Genomic DNA, 12,925 nt, shown 5'->3' with positions numbered 1-12,925 from the left:
TCTGTCTGGTTTTGATTCACATAGTTTGTACCTCACTTGCTTGATATATACACGTTTAAGTTTACTCTGTCTTGCTGACGTGACCTTTCGATCATTATGTAATCTCCCTCTTTGGTAATTTTCTTTGCTCTGGAGTCTATTTAATTGGTGTTAATATAGCCACTCCTGCTTTCTTTTGTTCAAACATCTTTATTGAGATATAATTCACATGCCATACAATTCACTCATTTAAAGTATACAGTCGTGGTTTTTAGTATATCCACAGATATGTGCAACCATCTCTACAGTCAGTTTTAGAACATTTTTATACCTCAGAAAGAAATTGTGTCCTTTAGCTGTGTTGCCCTTCTACCCCATCCCCATCCCATTCCACTCCCTTCTCCCCTGCCCCCTAACCGGCCCTAAGTAACCATGTTTTACTTACTGTCTCTATAGACGTACCTATTTTGGACATTGTCATATAGAAGGAATTATATAATATGTAGGTGTTCTTTTGTCATCAGCTTCTTCACTTAGCATAGTGTTTTCAAGGTTCATCCATGTAGCATGTATCAATACTTCATTCCTTTTTATGACAGAATAATCCTCCATTGTATATAGATACATCACATTTTGTTTATTCGTTTGTCAGTTGATGGACATTTGGTTTGTTTCCACTTTTTGGCTATTAGGAATAATGTTTCTATAAACATTTGTATATAAGTTTTGTATGGACATGTTTTCATTTGTCTTGTATACATACTTAGGACTGGATTTGGGTTCATATAGTTAATTCTATGTTTAACTATCTGAGGAGCTGCCAGATTATTTTCTGAAGTGGCTGCACCAATTTACCTTCCAACAGCAGTGTATGGGGGTTCCAATTTTTCCACATAACACTGCTTATTATCTGACTTATTGGTTACAGCCATCCTAGTGGGTGGTGAGTGGTATCTCACTGTGATTTCATTTTGCATTTCCCTGATGGTTAATGATATTTAACATCTTTTCATTTGCTTGTTGACCATTTGTGTATCCTCTTCGGAGAAATGTCTATTCAAACCCTGCCCATTTTTAAATTGGATTCTTTATTATTGAGTGGTAATCCTGTGTTCTTCTGATTAAAGTTCACGTGATTTTTCTCTTTCTACTCTTTTACTTTTTACCTACCTATATCATTATATTTAAAATCAGTTTCTTGATCTGAAACCAAAAAACTGTTAGAAGAAAATCTAGGGAAAAAAGCTTTTATGACGTTGGTCTGGGCAATGAATTTTTTTAATAAGACACCAAAAACCTAGGCAACAAAAGCAAAAGTAGACAAATGAGATTACATCAAACTAGAAAGCTTTTGCACAGAAGAGGAGACAAGAGAATGGAAAGTCAATCTACTGAATGGGAAAAAAAGTTTGCAAACCATGTATCTGATAGATTAGCCTCCAAAATATGTAAGGAACTCCTACCACTCACTAGCAAGAAACCAAAGAACCTGATTAAAAAATGAGTAAAAGGCCTAAGTAGACATTTCTCAAAAGAGGAATACAAATGGCCAACAGCTATATGAAGAGGTGTCTTACTCTTTAAATGAAATGTCATCCAGCGTTTGTGTTAGAACAGCGTTCATCCATCACTTACAACCATACTTTAGCTACAGATCTAAGTTCTGTGAAAAGCAACATACTCTTAGAATTAGTTGGCTCTGTGGAATGCATAATGAAATATTATAGCTTTTATTATTTGTGAAATTGTGTGCTACAAAATCCTTTATATTTTAGTAAAGTTTATAATAAACTTAGGCACCTGCCTGTGTAGGTATGGATGTCCCATATATGGACGTGTGTGTCTGTGTGTATATTCCCATATATGCATCCTTCTCCCTCTCCATCAACCTCAAACCAGTTGTTAATCATTGAATAGCACACCAATGGCAGTATTACTGTTACCTTGAATTTTTAGACTGCAGATACCTACAATTCTAGTTATTAATTCTAATTCAGCAAACGGAACAGATACAAGCAAATGTTCCACTCATCCCTTCTGTTTCACAGAATCATATGGTCTGTGAGCTGCCCCTGGATGTTGATTACCTCAGATGTGACAATACAAGTGACTGTGGTTAGATGCAGTAATTAAATGAATGCAAGATTCCTTCTTCTGGGTATAGAGAAATTTTACATTGATAATCACTAAGAGAATGTTCACAATTAGGTGAAGTAGGTGAAAACCTCTTCTTGCTTTCAGATGATAAAAGCATCTTGTTTCTGTTTCATGTCACATGGATATTGCAAAAAAGTAGAAAAGAGATTATCGATTGTTTGATCCTTTGAGAATGGTGCAAAATGTGTTTACTGTCCACATGTTTTAAGGATTTTCTAAAATGGTATTTCATAACCTGACACAGAGTAGCAAAAAATGGTCTACTAGTTGGGTCCTGATGCTTTTTAATATATCGATTTGTGAAAGCTTACTTAAGGACATTGCTTAAAAATTATTTAATATTAGACTGTCTTCTCTGATGTAGTAGAGATCTTTTAATCTCCACTGCAGTTCTTAAACAATTGTGTGTATATATAATATCCCCAACTTTTTTTTTTTTTTGGCATGGTTTTATTTCTCTGATACATGTTTATGTACAGTATCTAATTCTAAATTTGTCTTGACTTTTCTCCTTCAGTTTAATGAGTGGTGTTAAGAATAATGTTGGAAGAGGGATCAATGTTGCCTTAGTAAATGGTAAGAATAATTATTTTACCTTACAGATGTGGTAAATGAATATTCATGTGGCCCAAAGTAAAATGCCCTCTGTTGTCAAGGGATCAAGTTAGAAAGTGCTACACTTGACACTAAAGCCCTCTTCCCAACTTCCTCACATCCTCCTAAAAACCAACTATACGTGGCGACTTGGTGTCTAAGTGTGAGAGCATGCTTTCTTGGAAGCATCCTACTTGCTGTGCAGTGTGTGGAGAGTTTCCCATGGGGTTGTCAGGCTAAAACCAACCTAACATTAAATTGATGAATTCTGAAGGTGTTGGATTCTAACAGTGTGAAGATAGAGTGACACATGAGGATTTGTAAATGACAAAGGGTGATGGACTAAGGGGTGGGGAGAGGGATGAAGAGTAAGAATTAATTGTAACTTTTTGGTATTGTCCACATTTGTCACATAAGTTCATTGGTGAAAATAAGTTCATCGAATCCTGAAGGTCTCAAGTGTTCTTGCAAAATCAGATCTGAAAATATGAGCCCATGAAGTAAGGCCTGACTGCGTGATTGTCTTTTCCTTCTGATACAGTAATCCTCTAAGGCTGTATAGGGCAATTAGGGACCACGGCCGCCTTACCCAGTTGGTAGTATAGGAAAATATTTTTTCTTTCACAACAAAAGATAAGTTTCTGCATTTTTACTTTATTTTCTTACATAAAAGTTTCTATATGTATTTGATAGCAAAAAAGATACATTTTAAGAGGGAAATCTGAAAAAATTTTAAAAGATGGCTTTAATGGTAGAAAACGCAAGTCATCTTTTTGTGAAAGGTTTACATATTTTTTGCTAATTCTTAAATAAGGGAAGATGGTAACACACAAGGATGAAACGTAACTGAGGTTGAGCGGTCTACACTCAGCTGTAAACTTCAGTTTGCTGCTCCTTGGCTTATAAGATTTGTGAGAAAGTCCAGAATTTTAATTTATTCAAAAGTTATTCTTAGAAATATAATTCAGATGCATTGAGTTCAGATTTTAAGTCTTTCTCAAAGTAAGTCTTTCTCTGCTAAGGAATCCAAACCCATCACTGGATAAGATCTCTTATACAGTGTATATTTAGTTGCATAATCTGACATGAATTCCATCTCTTTCAGGAAAAACAGGAGAAGTATTAGACACCAAATATTTTGACATGTGGGGAGGAGGTAAGTGTGAATAACACGTAACTGTTCTGTTGCTAACACTGACTTCTTAGGCTTCCTCAATATAATATAGCCCATTAATGAGAGATTGATGGTATATTTGTGTTAGTTCATTTTCTCTTCTCACTAAACATCCAGCTATAGTGAAGTATTAGGTCATATTACATATACTTTGCTTTTTTTTATGGAAATTGTGTGTGTAATTCAGAGCAATAATATCAAAATTGAGATTTTAAAAATCTGAGTCCTGTTTTCTGCAGGACAAGTAATTGAAAGCCTTGGATCCTTTAAGTCTCTGACTGAAATTTTTTAAAAAGAATAAATAATTTGGAGAAGGGCATAAGCAATTTAAGCATTTTTAACTTAATTGACATTTTTTGCATATGATTTGTTACTCCCAAAAGTAAATTATAATTAGGATTACTATTGAAGTAGATGAATATTTGAGAGAAGGCATTTCCTTTTTAGTTCATTGCACTTAGAGCAGTTCACAGGTATCTTCCTAATGTGGAAGTTCCTCAAGGAACAGGTGTAAGGGGTCAGTTACCCACATGCAGAAGCAAGGACCTAGCATCTTGAACGAGAGTGTGCCCAAAAGAAATTTCTTCCTCAAATCTGATGTAAGGCCAACACTGATTTATCTTTTGATTCTTTTCTAAGTTGTTGGTTCAGTATATTTCTCAGCATGAGGCTGTGCCCTGTACCTCCCTGTTTCCAACCCCTTTATATATTCCCTAGAAGCCAATAACTGGTAGTCTTCTTGGAATTTATGTTAAGTTTTCAGACCATTCAGCTCTTCTAATACTTCTTCAGCTTGTAATGAGATGCAGTGTTTTATTTATTTTTTGAATGAAATTAGGAGGACTTTTCATAGCTGTCAAAATGGTATAAATTTAAGATGCTGCCATCAGTTTTAGATTCTAATGGCATAATTGGCCTTACCAACACTTAACTACCTGGAAACACTCTTGTAAAACCTTCGTTGAAATCAGCTGCTTGACCAGAAGCTCTGTTGCTTCATCACAGGTAGATTAATTACACCAAAAAGTCTCTTCAAGTGAAGAAATAGTTGCAGTTGACTTCCGTCTGTGCATTTAAAAGGAATGTTTTAAAGAGCAGTTAGCTGCTCTGTTATATTTTCTCAGAGTTGAAAATGCTATTATTATAAAATAGAATTCAGTTAGAGGACATCTTTGGAATTTTTGCTGTGGAAAGAAACTGGGTAAATTTGAAGCGACCCAGTTCTGAAGCAGTTTTAGACTTGGGGACTACATGGAGACCTGACATTGGAGAGTTCAAGACGTAGAACAGTCGGTAGTATGTGATCTAGCTCTGGCATGCCAGTGTGTCGTCACTGAAGTGGTTTATCTTTAAGTTTTCGTGTATCTTGGTGCACTAGACGAAGCAGGTAATGACCGTGGTATTTGCCAAAATTAGATATAACCTTCTTTCCTTCCCCTAGTTTACAGGAATTAGATGTGCCCAGAGGATCCCTTAAATCAGAGTGTATGTATGTATGCGTTTCTGTTCGTGTGTGTGTGCGCGCGCGCGCGTATATATTTAGATAATTTTTTAAGAAATTACAGAACCTTTTATGAATTAGATAAAAGCTCTGTATCCTCCTCTTAGATAAGTACCCATACAAACAATTTTACATATGCTCTGAGAATCCATGAGCTTTTCTTCTGCCCTCCTCCCCCATCCCCATCAGGTTTCTTTCTTCAAATTGTCAGTCATGCTTTAATACAACTTTGCTGTGGTTTTTTTCATTTAGCCCCTGGAATAGCAGTACAGAAGACACATAGGATAAATCAGGATTGGGAAATTCTAAGTTGATGGTGGGGTCCTATTAAAGGACAAAGTTCATTTTTAACCTGTTCATAAGCTTTGTCTCCCTTTTGGTTATTCTACATTTGGAATTATTGATTTGCAAATACTCTATATTTTAGTTAATATTAATTTTTAAGTGGTTATCACGATGGCTACTTAGTCACTGAAAAACCCCAAAACCCATCAATCCTTTCTTTTTCTTCAGATGTGGCCCCATTTATTGAGTTTCTGAAGTCCATACAAGATGGAACAATAGTCTTAATGGGAACATATGATGATGGAGCAACCAAGTATGTAAACCTAAAAATTTATATTATATTTGGTACTATAATTAATTATAAAGCAATACATTTTCAGTGAAAAAATTTATAAAATGGAGCAAAGTAATCAAATTCCAGATAAACACTATTAACATTTTATTTGCTTCTTTCTGTGTATTGCTCATACGTATATTGTCATAAAATTCGATCCACATACCTCAAGTTTGTTATGCTGTTTTTAACAACCTTAAATTGTTTTCTCTAGCATTAATATTCTTCAGTAGCATTTTTCATGGCCTACCAACAGTTGATCATATGTCCCCACCTTTATTTAAAATTTCCCTATTATTGCCAGATTTATTGTATTATAAATAACGTTTTGATAAACATCTTTTTCCGTAAATGATTTTGCACGTTTGATTATGTTCTTAGGGTAAGTTCCTAGAAGTGGAGTTAACTGTGAAAGAATAGGTGTGATATGTTTTTCATAATGTTTAACACATCGTAATTTATAACTTTTTCCTAAAAATTGCATGTTTTAAAATTTGTAAAATACAGAAAAGCACAAAGAAAAAACAAGTTACAGTTCATCTATTCAGTGATGACCACTGATAATTTAGTTTCCATATCTAGTTTTCTTGATACACATATTTTCTTCATCTTAAACATTGGGAATGCTAGTATTTATAGCATTTCTTTTGATTTATTTATGTGGTCGATATTTTCCCATAACATTAAATAGTTTTGGTAACAAAATTGTTCGTGTCTGCCTCATATAATTCTTAAACATGTGTCATGATTTAAAATTTATTTAATAAAACACCTACTGCTGGACCTTCAGCCTATTTCCAAATTTTCATACTTAGCAAAAGTGTACCATCTTAAAAATTTTTGAACAATCATCTCTACTTCCTTAAGACAGATCTTTTTTGAGGTGAGGTGTTGAATTAAAGGATGTGTATGTTTTTTTAAAAAGGATTTTTTTAAAATTTATACCAATTTAACATGTCTCTCAGAAGTCCCAGGACACCAATTGTTTTTAAGAAGTTTTGGAAAGAGATTTTGTTAATGTGCCTTTCTTTGGTTATTGGTGAGATTGCATTTTTTTTCCACAGGTATATTTGGCTCTTTCTCTTGCAAAGTGTCTTTTGACCATTTAGGTTGACTCCTGTTTAGACTCATTCTTATTTAGTGAAGTGTATGGATTTTTCATTTTAATTTTTTTTACTTTTATACTTGAGATGTATTTTCCCATCTCCAAATTGAATACTTAGTAGATTTTCCTATTCCAGTGACTTCACTGTTTTCATGTATTTTAAAAAATGCATTCATTATTTCCCAGTGGCTTACAATGCCTATTTTTATATAGATTTGACTTTGTTTTTAGTTGTGTTCTATTCCTTATTCTTCCTGCCCCAATCAGACACTATTATAATATTTTAATAACTTTTATAAAAATTAAGTATACTACCTTTCTGGGGTGGCTGAGACCCCTTTAATAGCGTTTCTCAAATCCCTTCTATGATATTTTATCAGATGAAAAGTATGATACTTCTTTCAAGAATGAAAGACATCCTTTACAGATCTTAATTGAAAAGGCTTGAAATTCCACCTCAGAATATGGCATGTCTTTCTATTTATTAATTTTTTTCTACATGTATTTAACATGTAGCTACATTATTGCAGATTTGCACTAACAAAACAGGGCTATGGGCACCTGGGTGTCTCAGTCAGTTGAGCCTCTGCCTTCAGCTCAGGTCATGATCTGAGGGTCCTGGGATCAAGTCCCGCATCGGGCTCCCTGCTCAGTGGGGAGCCTGCTTCTCCCTCTGCCCCTCCCCCCTGCTCAGGCTCACGTGCTCTCTCTCAAAAATAAATAAAATTAAAAAAAAAAGAAAAGAAAACAGGGCTACTTTGTGACTGTTTTAAAACTGAAGTATTTTCTTTGACATACATTATATCTGGTTCAACTAAGGATGTGTTAAATGCATAGATCAATAAAATTGGCATATGCATCCATGGCCATTTAGGTACATGGAACTGAACAGAATGTAATTAGGCTTTCCTTACCAAAAACCAAGTAACTCGCTGTTTGCTTTTGCTGATAGAATAGGATAGTACATGTATAATTTGAGGTTTTAAATTTTTTAAAAACCTTACTTTTCTGAATAGACACACATGACCTCTCTTTTTCATCATGTTATTTCATTATTATACCTGCTTGGCTTCAGACCTGTTTCTCTTCTATTAATAAGAAATTGTGGTCGTACCTAAGAACTAAGGCAGGATGATGTTTATTCTTTAGCTGCTATTTATTGGTGCCCATCACATATACCAAAAGCGGCCTCAGAAGACATTCAGCCTGTAAGGCAAAAACAAAAATCTAAGCTTGGATGTCTTTACCCTTGTATATGTATCAGTATATGATTCAACTTCTGTGCAGTTAAATGAATTCAGTTGTGTGCGTTTTCATTTTGGGGCACATGAATTTGTATTTCGAATACTTCCTTCTTTCAAACACGGGTTAAATAAATTGTATCATGTCCTTTATACAAAAATGGACAATCCTTATAAATGGCTATCTACATCTATTAAATATAACAAAATATAAACTTAGATCTTGGCATAGATCTGATTGTGGAACATTTGAAATGATTCATCTGGTGAATACCCAGTCTTTCATGGGAATAGAAGCTCTGCTTCAACTGGTGTGTGTCAGCGCTTTTCTTTACATAAGGATGCTGGATTTTGCCTCGTAAGGAGTAGTTTGTTCTCCCACTTATACCCAAAAGAGTCTATTTTTTTTTTTTTTGTAAGATTTTATTTACTCATGAGAGAGAGGGAGCACAAGCAGGGGAGCAGCAGAGGGAGAGGGAGAAGCGGGTTCCCCAGCAAGCAGGGAGCCCGACCCGGGGCTGCATCCTAGGACCCTGGGAACAAGGCCTGAGCCAAAGGCAGGCACATAACCACCTGAGCTACCCAGGCGCCCCTACCCAAAAGAGTTTAGAATATGAAATGGATGTGCCTACTTTCTCCAACAAGGAGTTGGTATCCGTTCTCCATAGTTGTCCCTGTCTGATCCCAGGTACTCCTGTCTGCAGTGAGTTCCTTGGCTGTACTGTGAACTTCTGAGAATGTCTGGGCTTGGTCTCTATCAGAGCCTTTCCCAAAGTGTGTTCTGGTGGGATGCCAGTCCTCTAAACCTGACCTGGGGGAATACATTTGGAGATGGCACCTCGCATTTTGCCCCTTTCAGGGATTTATAATGCAAGGCCCTGACCTTTGGCCCTAAGGAAACCTCTTTACCTTTGTTTATCCCAGTATTTCTTGATTTTAACAAGGAAGCCCATTTTATTTGTGTGTGTGTTTTTTTTTTTAATTTTATTTATTTGCGAGAGAGAGAGAGTGTGTGCAGGGAGGGAAGGGAGAGAGGGAGAAGGAGAGAAGCTGACTCCCCACTGAGCATGGAGCCCTACTCGGGGCTAGATCTCAGGATCCTGAGATCATGACTGGAGTCGAAATCAAGAGTTGGATGCTTAACTAACTGCACCACCCAGGCACCCCTGGAAGCCCATTTAAAACAAAACAAAACAACACTATATTTAAGAACACTTACATTTGGAGAATGCAGGTCTCTAATGATGCCTACTTTCTACCCAGACCCCTCTAAAATAAGTTCTTTTTTTGTTCATTTAATGAAGAATTATAATAGTTTGAATGAGTAAGCTAAATTTTGCTATTGTATTCCTCCCTTTGGAGACAACACTCTATGACATGTGTACCTCCTGGCTAAGTGAAGGGTTTAAATGCGGGTGTCCTGAAGTATGGGATCTGAAAAGTCTTTGGTCTCTGCACCCCAGGCTGGGCAGAATTCCCAGGGACTGTTCTACAAATAGCACCTCTGAAGGGCACCAGTTTTTCATCATTCTCTGTTTGAAACAAAACAAAAAAGTATCCCTAAGTCAACGAACATTATATTCTCAGGGTTGGTCTCCCTCTAAATTCCACCTGCTAATCTTAGTAGTCTTAGTCTGGGTAAATGGGACAATAAATATGTTCCCCAAATCATTTGATGCTTTACTTGTTTGAAACTAATGAGCATTTCTCTTTCAGTTTTCCCTTTCCCTGCTCAGTACTCAGGGCTCTTGTAACCTTCTGTCATGTTAAGTTTCTAGGTGGGTTTACTCTCCTGGCTGCATTTTTTGGGCATTGGTTCTCTGGTTGATTATCAACCCTTTAAAATGAGTGCCCCAGTCAAACACAGGGTTCCTGATGGGGTCTGGCCGGTTCAGGGTACAGCAGAGGTGCTAGCTTTTACCGTGTTGGAGATACGCTTCTTTGAATGTTTATACAGACTAGTATTATATTCGTTTTCTTTAAAAGGTCACATCACATTTTTGGCTTGTGAATTTTTGGTTAAGTTCAACTCTCAGATCATTCCATTTGCTCTCTGACCTTTTTTTTTTTTTTTTTTTTAATAACCACTGCCAAATCAGGTCTTTCTCCCCATTCAGGACTTGATTTTGTTTAATCCTTGTTATCCTTGTTAAATTTAATTTTGCTGATTTTGGCCCATTAGGTCATGATGCTGACACTTGTCCTAATGAGAGTTCCATGATCCAGGCTTTGTAGTCTCTCCAGAGTCATTCTTTTGTCTAAATTGAAGTCATTGATAAAACTATTCACCAAGGGTGGTGTGCCGTCCTGCCAGGGTCCTCCTCCAAGGGGATTCTTCTGTTAATCAACTACAGAAACTGTTTTTTAAACAGCTGCCCATGTAACAGGCACCCCATCCAGCTGCTGTTCCATTATTTTATTCATAGGGGCTGTTTTCAGAGACTCTCAGATGCTCACTTGAAATTCATGAGCTATGCTAATTACACTGCCCTGATCTGCCCGCAGACCTCTTCAGATGCCGAAATAGCTGACATGACCTTAACTTGGCTTGATTTATTCCTCCCTCTTCCTCACTACCCCCTCTTTTTTCTCCTCCCCCCTCTTTTTTGTTCAGGCTCTCCTTGTTGTAATCCATTCTAGAATTTGCTAAAAATTGGAAGTTGCTTTATTGACCCATTGTTTATAAAAATTTCCTTGCCTTTTTTTGAAGACCGGAATATGTAATTTATTTTTAATGACTTAGCATCTTCATTTTCCGTGATGTTTCTAAAATAACAGACACTACCTTGAAGATTATACTGAAGTTCCTTAGAATTTAACTGTGTGACGTGTGGGCCTGGAGGCTTCAGTTTACTTTACAGCACTGATGTAGACATTCCTGAACTGCTCTTCCCTTTGTAGGTTGATCAGTGTTTGCCTCCCTGGAAAAGGCAGGCATGCTTTGATCTCCATATTATACCATTCTTGTGAAACAGTGGATCCCTTATGAACACTGGATCCCTTCTGAAACAGTGGATCCCTTCGTTGTTTGCACTTGGTAGCAAAAGTTCTTTGTGTGGCCTGTAATGGTTTTATGAGTCTCATCTTATCCTGAGCACTACCAGTCTTCCTGGTAGTAATATTCAGAGTTTCCTCATTAGTAATATGATTTGTCCTATATTTGTGGACACTTCTGAGTTTGTGCCCATCACAGAACGCTCCTGTAGTGGCACTAATTTATAATCTATCCTCTTTTCCAAGATCGTTAGCAATTATATAGTGAAAATTATTTGGGTTTTTTTGCCTTTGAAGAGTCCTATTCTCATAAGAGCTTCTAATCTGAACATTTTATAATGTGCTCTTTAAAGTCTAGGCTACATGGTCACCTATGCCTAGCTTTGCTTTTTCTTCAATCTCTTGAAGTAATATGGCGATTTTCTTCCAAAGTTTTTGACACTTCTGCTTCCCAAGTGGTTCTTCCCTGTTAATCAGAGTGGGGCCCAGAATATTAATTCTCCATGTTGCTTTCAGGAAAGGGAGCATTGGCCTGTCGTGATGGCATGACTGTGGGGCTCTCAGATGCGCCTCCTCCCCAGCAAAGATGGAGGTGGATCTCTGAGTCACCCCCTCTCCCGTTTCCGTTGCCTCCATTGCTACTCCCAATTGCCTCTGTGCAGCTTTAGAATCGCTTCAGGAAAACTTGGTCCCTGTCTCCATCTGCTGTCTTGTTTGTCGCAGAAAAATTTTTGATACGTTTTAAAGAAAATTCTTAGATAATTTATTCCATAAAAATTTCCAACATCTCAGCTAATTTTTTAATAGCATTTGTTTTTTATTTTTTAATAGCTTATTTAGTTAGAGATGGAGCACAAGCTGGGGGCGCTGAGGGGCGGAGAGAGTCTTAAGCAGGCGCTACACCCAGTGTGGAGCCCAGCGCGGGGCTTGATCTCACGACTCTGAGATCATGACCTCAGCTGAAATCAAGAGTCCGATGTTTAACCAGCTGAGCCACCCACATGCCCCAGCATCTCAGCGAGTTAAGACCATTAGTGGAGATTAAAGTATATGTAACAAACTCAAGGTGCTCCTATATAGAATAAAAGCTTATATCTTTAAAATTTATACCATGTATACATTAGTTACACTGGCTTTTAAAGAAATGGGACATTTTGATACCTAATATGTATTGAATCAGTGCTGAAAATATTGGCTATCTTGGCATGATTTTAAACTTTTTGAAACATGAAATCGTCTTCTACTTAAAGATTTGAAAAAGGAATAATGAAATCCTTCAAACTCTACATAGGCAGAGCAGAGAACTTTAGAAATTACTGAGAAACTTAATCTTGTTATACAACCATAGTTAGATATACATAGACATGTGGCAGGGGTGCCCAAGGCCACCCCGGGTCTGATGATTTGCTAGGACTCACAGGACCCGGCCTGCAGCCCTGCTCGCCTCATGGCTACTATTTGTTACAGCAAAAGGATACAAAGCAAAATTAGCAAAGGGGAAATGTGCGCTGAGCGAAGTCTGGAGAGAACTGGGCTCCGGGTTCCCTGAGTCCCTCCCAGG

At 36.9% G+C, this 12,925-nt stretch overlaps 1 protein-coding gene across 3 annotated transcripts in view; it reads left to right on the top strand.

Moving 5' to 3' along the window:
- FAM3C (FAM3 metabolism regulating signaling molecule C) overlaps positions 1–12,925 on the top strand; it is a 53,372-nt gene that overhangs the window by 34,247 nt on the left and 6,200 nt on the right. For all 3 annotated transcript variants that reach the window (XM_073899133.1, XM_025865720.2, XM_073899134.1), the window contains 3 exons: positions 2,654–2,712; positions 3,836–3,886; positions 5,919–6,003. In XM_073899133.1, the coding sequence (XP_073755234.1) occupies positions 2,654–2,712; positions 3,836–3,886; positions 5,919–6,003 (195 nt within the window). The remainder of the gene's footprint in view (positions 1–2,653; positions 2,713–3,835; positions 3,887–5,918; positions 6,004–12,925) is intronic.

Source organism: Callorhinus ursinus, unplaced genomic scaffold (genome assembly GCF_003265705.2).
Source record: "Callorhinus ursinus isolate GAN/ISIS: 27379988/994484 unplaced genomic scaffold, GSC_fseal_2.0 scaffold12, whole genome shotgun sequence".
Classification (NCBI taxonomy): domain Eukaryota; kingdom Metazoa; phylum Chordata; class Mammalia; order Carnivora; family Otariidae; genus Callorhinus; species Callorhinus ursinus.
This window is presented reverse-complemented; position numbering and strand designations above follow the sequence as displayed.